The following is a 7,543-nucleotide window of genomic DNA, read 5'->3' as shown; positions in this document are numbered from 1 at the left end:
GATAGATTTTCCGAGGAAGTGCCAAAAGAAATACAAGAGGAAAGGGTGGGGTGGGGGGAAGGAAAAATGGTCTAAGTGACACATCTTCAGCGGCCTGACCCTCAAGTCAAAATGATTTAAAGCTTTTATTGAAAGAACAGATGGAAGATGAAAGCATTTCTTGATGCAGGATGGCACTTCTTGAGCACTCATATGCTGCACAATATATTATATCAATCTCCGTATAGCTCAAGATATAAATAAAATGAAGAATGTACTAAAACTCTTCTATTTGCCAGCAACCTCCCTTGGATTGCTAACACTGATGAGAAAACAGTAGGAGAACCGAGGCTAAGAAAAACCAAGAGCTACTAATGTGACCAGGTTGCTACTATTTATTTAATGGAACAGCCATTATTTTCTTTCTTCAACATATGTGACTGATAATGAAGCAAAAAGAAAAGAAAAGAAAAGAACTATCAATGTGGCATTTCAGAAACACACAAACATTTGTTAGCTTTTTCATTTTATTGATGTTCTTTTAATAAATGTAATTAGGAATATACCAGTGTTCAAGTACCAATAACATAGCAATTCTGAACCAGGGCTTTATTTTTTTTTTAACAAAATACAAGTACAGTTAGAGAACAGAGATGAAATTGTTGTCAAATATAAAAATATGAATTGAACTGCTTCTTTTTAGATGGGTCTTTAACATTGACTTGACCATATGGACACTGCAGAAGAAATAAAACAAGTTATTATTAAATTATTTAATAATCATCTTGAAAAAGCACACTTCTTATGGAGACAGAAAGAGACTGTTAACAATTTTATATAGGCCATTTGATCTATCAGGTCCTGCAGACTAAGAGAAGAATATTGGCAACCTTGGGCAAAGGGTCCTAATTAGGGTCCAGGAAACATTTCCTAAATTCATCCTTCCAACTTTAAGAATTTTACTATCAAAAATCCACTTTTAGAAAAGCCTCAAGTCCTCGATTTACAAAAACTCTTATGCATTTGATTAGAAACAGTTAAGGTCACAGGAACATACATAAAATTGAAGGTTTAAGGTTTAATCCTGGCTACAGCAAATATATGCATTTAGTGTCTATTCTTTAATTATAGAGTGAGCCAGTTATAGCAAATTACACCTTCTTGCACCGAAATACACAAAGTGTTCTGTAAACAGAGGTTATTATCTATTTATAATCTTGATCCTATAACAATTTACCTCAGTACTATGCCTTTAAGAACTAATAGTGAAGAACCAATTCCCACTTATTCTTTGCTCATAATAGGGAAAGAGAAATTAGTTTATCTTCATTAGTGAAATAGAGAGGTATCCATTGAAATAAACATTTTAGGAAATGCACAGGCACTACATGTGGGATGATTGAGTTTCACAGTTATTTCAAACACAAACTGGAAAAGAGCCACAGAGAGAACCAGAGAGAGAGAGAGAGAGAGAGAGAAGGAAAGAAGAGAGGAAAGAAAGGAAGGAGGGAAGAGGGGAAAGAAGGAAAAAAAATCATTACCTGAAGGAAACCTACCTCTCAATGCTGGGTGAGTTTCTATTTATTCAACTAATAAAGAAGAGGGATATAGTTTGCAACATTCTAGATTTCTTTTCCTGCCCTCTTTGTACTTGTCTAATGGAAACAACTTATTTGAAACCACATGAAAAGTTTTATTGTATTAAAGAGCTCCCATGAATTTCAAATCACAGCATTTCAAGGAACTGATGCTCACAGTGAAACACAGCAAAATTCCATTAACTTTAAAGATCCTACATTGGGTACTAAGGGCTTCATTGTCGTTGGCTAAAGTAGCTTGTGAAAAGTGCACGCCAGTTCTATTTGGCTTTTTTATTGGACTTGTTGTTCAAATAATAAGTATTTACGAAGTTACAGAAGCACCGCAAACTGCTGCTGTAATGCGAGAATTGCTACTCACATGTCTGCAAGCAGAGCCACAACATTCACCTCTTTGCAAGTGGGCAATCTGTGTAAGCACCAAATAGCCAGTAGCTGGATCCACATAGTTTAGCTGGCCAGCCTGAAGTGCAATAAAATGAAACAATTCATTAATCTCATTATTCATCATATCTCCTCACCATAATGTCTACTCATAAAATACTGCAGAAAAATTTAAAACAATATTAAACTTCTTCCCAGCAGTTTTAGTGGCACTTGTAATTAAAGACCAAATGCACTCCAGCATTATACACAATCCAACTTTATGTGACATAAGGAGAAAATATACAGTTTGAGAAAAATGAGAAGTTGATGGAAAAACAAGAACTCCTCTGTACCTAATAACTATGTAGCCACTGCTCTGATATTTTTCATTTGGTTTCTAGGTAACAAGCTTAATAACAGGTGATTTAAATGATTTTAAGAGCTTAAGAGGCTGAAAATGAACTTTCACTCAGAAGTTGCAGTTGGAATTTCAGTACTTAAAATATGTGGATAATGATTTAAACTTACAGAAAAGGTGCTAATCAAAACCAACAGTCCTTATAGAAAAGTATTACCTTTGCTATTATTGAACACTTTCTTTACCTTCATGTGTTACTCCATTGCACATTTTATACTATTTTTTCCTTGTGTTATTAGTTGTGTTTTTAACTGAAAAAAAGTATTGTTTTAACATATTAACACTCACTACTTTCACAAGTTTGATCCAAAGAAACTTATTGTACTATTTCAAATATCAAGGAAGCATATTCTATCTACATTCAAACATGACTTAAAAAGGTGCTCAAGTATTTTGTGGGAAGGGAAACGTAAATAAAATTTTCTGTGGATTTGGGTCATTTGGGTGATATTACTTAGCCTTGGGTTTTTGTAGAGGAACTTTCCCACGGACTTTTTACATAACCCTTTTACCATGCAGTAACTCAATGCATCAATCTTGTACAGAGCCCTTTTCTTTAAAATACACATGAAACTTGCATGTCTTCTGACAAACACATTTTTGTATGAACCACCACCAACTTCTTCAGTGTCTAACTTACTCGCTGATATCTGATTCTGGTTGAGGTTTTAACCCAATATGTTTCATGAATAAAGTGTGTAGCAAAAGGGCAGGTGCAGTCGCAGTCTAGTCTTACTCTAAGGTATTCCAGCAAACCTAGAGCAGGGCAGGGCAACAAAAATCCAAGCAAGTCCCAAGGCTGGTCTGAGAGCGACTTCCCAAATCCAGGAGGACCACAGAAGCAGATTACATGAAATCGGGAACACTCAGCACTACCTTAGAATGGCCGATTGTCAGGACCTCACTTCTTTATTTATTTACAAAGCTCGTGTTTGGAGACGTGAAAGAAAAACAAAGAAACACTAGGAACTCCGTAGCAAGCTTCTTTTCACTTTTCATAGCTTCTGCGAGTCTTCTGAGGGCAATTATCTGGCAACCTGGAAGCCAAACGGATTGCTCCTGCGCATGCGCCTGGTCTGCAGCTTTCCGTGTTGATTGAGCACCTCTGAGCTTGCTGGCCGCCCGCACAAACTTAATTTGTCCTCAGTGAATGAGCCTCGCGTAACGGTGGCCACAGGCAAAGATGAGGCAAGGGTGCTGACAGTTAGACTGGAGAGCAGGATGTTCAGTGATGCGCATTGGTACCAGGAGAAACGTAAGAGAGCTACCTGCCTTGAGGCTGGAAGAAGGACCATTGTGAGGAGGCTCTGATTTGCCAAAAAAGAGCAACAGCTTGTTATTTATTGGACTTAATTTATGGTCTCCTGGATAGTCATTTAACCTGTGATACTGACACTGATGAAAGAAGTGTGGATTTTCCGAGTGAGAAAAAGTTCCTTTCCTTCCCTGGGCTGATTGAAAGTTTCTTTACATGCCACTGGTGTTTGCTCTAAAGAGAATAAAACTTGTCTTTAATATCCACCATATCTACGTGGTGAAGTGTGGGAACAAATCACATACGTTATTTTTAAAAGGGGAGCATAAACAAGAACAATCAAAAGCTGCCAGTCGCTTCCTGAGGAGTCTTTAGTTTCAACACTTGAAGGGGTCAGACCGACAGTGGATTCTCAGGGCCTACTAAATGTCATTATTTAAATAAGTCAATTTTAGGCAATCTCCGAGATTTTCTTCTCTACCCCTTTGGCTCAAGTCATACCACACCATACTAGTCCCATCAAGTGCTGGACGCACACACAGCTTATTAAATAGGTTCATTTCATACTGCTTTTCGATCTTTATGAAGTCAGTTTCTCTTTTTCTCAGTTTCTTTTGTAAAGGTAATAACATAAAATGCTGCCTTTAAACTCACGCAGACCGTGTTAGAAGGCATAAAGGGAGCTAAGTTTAGATACTGCTACTAACAAGCCATTGTCAAATCCGCAAAACAGGAGAAAACAGCCCGAGTGTGTAGGAAGAATGCAAACAGCAAATTGTAGTTTCCTCTGCTCCGTTAAGAGTTAAGAGAAACGACGAGAAGGCGATGGAAAAATTAAAATGAATGTGTCAGTGTGTTATTTTTTAATCACAAAAATCACTGGATGGCCAGGTGTTCAACTGGCAATGCAGAAGAAAACACAGCCCACTTGGGACTTGCCAGTCTCTCCACCTTCTCCCCGGCTCCTTAACCGCCCCTCCGCAGCACACACACCCCACAAGAGTGGCGGTGGGTCCCACACTGCGACCGGAGTGCAGCTGGGACGCCGACCGGGAAACACACCACTCGCACTCCAGAGACAAGGCAAACAAACCCTCGGTCTGGAACGCGAACTGTGGCCAGTTTTCCCGCGAAAAGGTCGGGAGTGGAAGCGCGCGTGCGTGCGTGCGTGCGTGCGTGCGTGCGCGCGCGCGTGTCGGAGGCTGAGGTAGGACCGCGGGGGCGTCCAGCAACCTCTCGTTCAGCCGCGCGGCCTGCGGGTCCGGAGAGGCCCGGGATGCGCAGGCGCGGCGGGGCGCGCGGGCAGGAGGGGGCTCGGCGGGCAGGAGGGGGCTCACCGCGCAGGCGGCCGCGTGCAGCTCTACGATTCGCCGCTCCGCCGCGGTTAACTCTTCGCTCCCCGAAGGCCTCGCCGCAGCGTCCGGCCTACCTGGCGCGTCGGGCGCGGAGCCGCCGCCGTTTCCCTCGTTAGCAGAGCAGAGGGTTAAGCTGAACTGCTGTCGGAACCCAGCGGGGACCCAGAGAGGTGCTGGCGGCGGGGCGGCGGGAGGTCGCCCCCGGAGCGCGGGACCCGCCAGCGCCCTGAGCTGCCTGCCCGCCATGGCGGCCGCGGGCCTTGGGAGGCGGAGCACTCGGCGCTGGGGCCCGGAGGGGCGACCGACGCGGGCCTGGGCGCCGCGAGCCGGTCTCGGGCCGCGCGTGGCCGCCGCTGCGTGGGGTCGGGTCGCGCTGCTGGGACAGCTGGTGGAGGCCCACGGACTGGGCCTTCTGCCTTCGCCACCGGGCCCGCTGCGGAAATAAAACGGGCTTTCAAGGCGGATAACGAGGTTCTAAAGAGCTGCCGGGACGGGGAAGAGCCTGCTGTTTCCCATTTTTGGACTTAAATTCTAAGCTTTTTTTTTTTTTTAATCCACCCCCAAGGGCTGAAAGGTGGACATTTTTTCTCATGTCAAACTGGACTTGGTATCATTCAGTATAATCTGCACAACTGTTAAGATCCCAGGAAGTGATCAAAAGACCCGAGGTTTGTTAATAACCGCCTTGGGCCTATCCAGAAAAAGCTGGGTGTTTCCAGGTAATATAGAAATAAAGGTGGAAGCGGTGTCTTCATGGCTTCTTTGGCCCACCCTAGAATAAGGGCACACTGAGTAAGAAAAGATGTTGTGTTCGTGTTGCTGAATATTTACAAAATCCAAACTAAAACGATATTTCCTTTCTGATGGATGAAAGTTATCTTGGTGCTGTCACAGAATTGAATTTAAGAAAATTATCGCAAGCCCAGGAGGTAATCTCAGGTGGTAGGATTAAATTAACACCACCTCCTCTTCCTACCCCCAGTCTGAGCTTCAAATAAAGGAGGGTACCGATTTTGTTAGTGCCCCTCAATATTGAAGAACTGAGGCCAGGAATTGATCTTTGAGGACAAAAGTAGATTCTTCCGTTGTGCAGGAGAAAGATGCTAAGCCACTATAGGCCATCACTAGACGTTTTTTGGTTTCTGTGTTACCATGCAACCCTGTAGTCAGATTTTCATTGTCTTAAATCTTAGTAGAAGCTGATCGAAACAACCCTCTTGGTTCAATACAAATCTCAGTGAGTTAATAAGTTGGAATTCTATTTTGCAAATCGACTTTCTTAGTGTTGGAATAAAAAATTAGGATTTGGAGACTGGTCAGTAATCTGAGGAGAGTTTAAAAGCTGGAAAGCGAAGGAGGGATTCTAGGGAAAGCTGTGGAAGAGTGGGACCAAACTCGAGATCACCAAAAATGAACAACTGTGATATTTCTCACATTCACCGTATAAGTCAGGTCCTCCTACCAAGAAAAACCTGAAATAGATTTATTGCATTGTCTTTAAAATTGAGGATCAGGATCCACTAATATACCATGACGTAGATTCAAAGGGTAGGGACAGCATTTTACAGGAATGAAATAGACTAGAGCAGATTTAAATCGAAAATAAATATCTAGGAAGAATACGTATTGTTGCATGAAACTTCTTTTAATGGTGATGAGAGGGTGGAAGTGACTGTAAAGGGCTTGAACAACAGAGACCTTGTTGGTAACAGAGTAATTCTGTATCTTGACCAGGATGGTTACACAAATTTACATGTGATACATCGTTTTATGTCAAAACAATGTCAAGCTATACATACATTGTTTAATGTCAGATTCCTGGTTTTATGTCAAGCTATACATTGTTTTAATGTCAGATTCCTGGTTTGCATATTGTACTATAATTATGTAAAGTGTAAGCACTGGGAGAAACTGGGTGAACTAAATATAGTACCATATCTGCAACTGCTTATGAATCTATATTTCAAAATTTAAAAACAGTAATTTTAATTTTTTTTGAAACAGAGTCTTAATCTGTCACCCACTGGAGTGCAGTGGTGCAGTCATAGCTCACTGCAATCTCTAACTCCTGAATTCAAGTCATCCTCCTACCTCAGTCTCCCAAGTAGCTGGAACTACAAGTAGACAAGCCACCACACATGTCTAATTTTTTATTATTTGTAGACACAGGGTCTCCCAATATTGCGCAGGCTGCTCTTGAACTCCTAGGTTCAAGGGATCCTCCCACCTTAGCTTCCCAAAGTTTTGTGTTCACAGGTGTGAGCCACCATACCTGGCCTAAAAACAGCAATTTTAAAGAGATGTAAAAGTGAGTTTCAGATTATTTGGTAAGGCAGATTACAGAATTCACCAGAACCTTTTTTTTTTTTTTTTTTTGTATCTTCTATTCCCAGTGTCGTTTAGATGTTGAATAGATTACCTGCCCCCTTCAGTTTTCATTTGATCTTCATACTTTAGAGTCAGTGTCATTTCTCACCAAGTAACTTTCATTCATTATGTCTCTGTTTTAGAAGCCCTCCTCAGGGCTTGACCCTTAGCTTATTGTATCATGTGTTCATTTCTCAGATTCTCT

General features: G+C 41.9%; 1 protein-coding gene across 1 annotated transcript; it reads right to left on the bottom strand.

Moving 5' to 3' along the window:
- Positions 1–492: 492 nt before the first annotated feature.
- On the bottom strand, positions 493–5,564 carry CUNH1orf53 (chromosome unknown C1orf53 homolog). The gene is made up of 3 exons (XM_017506064.2): positions 4,954–5,564; positions 1,939–2,040; positions 493–716 (listed from the first exon to the last, which is right to left on the bottom strand). Exons 1-3 carry the CDS (start codon positions 5,215–5,217, stop codon positions 645–647), a joined length of 438 nt encoding a protein of 145 aa, XP_017361553.1. The 5' UTR covers positions 5,218–5,564; the 3' UTR covers positions 493–644.
- Between the last annotated feature and the right edge of the window lie 1,979 nt (positions 5,565–7,543).

The sequence above is a fragment of the Cebus imitator genome, unplaced genomic scaffold (genome assembly GCF_001604975.1).
Source record: "Cebus imitator isolate Cc_AM_T3 unplaced genomic scaffold, Cebus_imitator-1.0 Scaffold347, whole genome shotgun sequence".
Classification (NCBI taxonomy): domain Eukaryota; kingdom Metazoa; phylum Chordata; class Mammalia; order Primates; family Cebidae; genus Cebus; species Cebus imitator.
The sequence above is the reverse complement of the archived record's forward strand: the minus strand, read 5'-3'. Positions and strand labels throughout refer to the sequence as shown.

What these genes read in the sequence shown, in the direction of transcription:
- CUNH1orf53 (XM_017506064.2), bottom strand. Translation starts at nt 5,217, where the DNA reads ATGGCGGGCAGGCAGCTCAGGGCGCTGGCGGGTCCCGCGCTCCGGGGG. An exon ending in TGCACGCGGCCGCCTGCGCG is followed by an intron (nt 2,041 to 4,953) that starts GTGAGCCCCCTC and finishes ATTGCACTTCAG; the next exon opens with GCTGGCCAGCTAAACTATGT. An exon ending in GTGGCTCTGCTTGCAGACAT is followed by an intron (nt 717 to 1,938) that starts GTGAGTAGCAAT and finishes TTTCTTCTGCAG; the next exon opens with TGTCCATATGGTCAAGTCAA.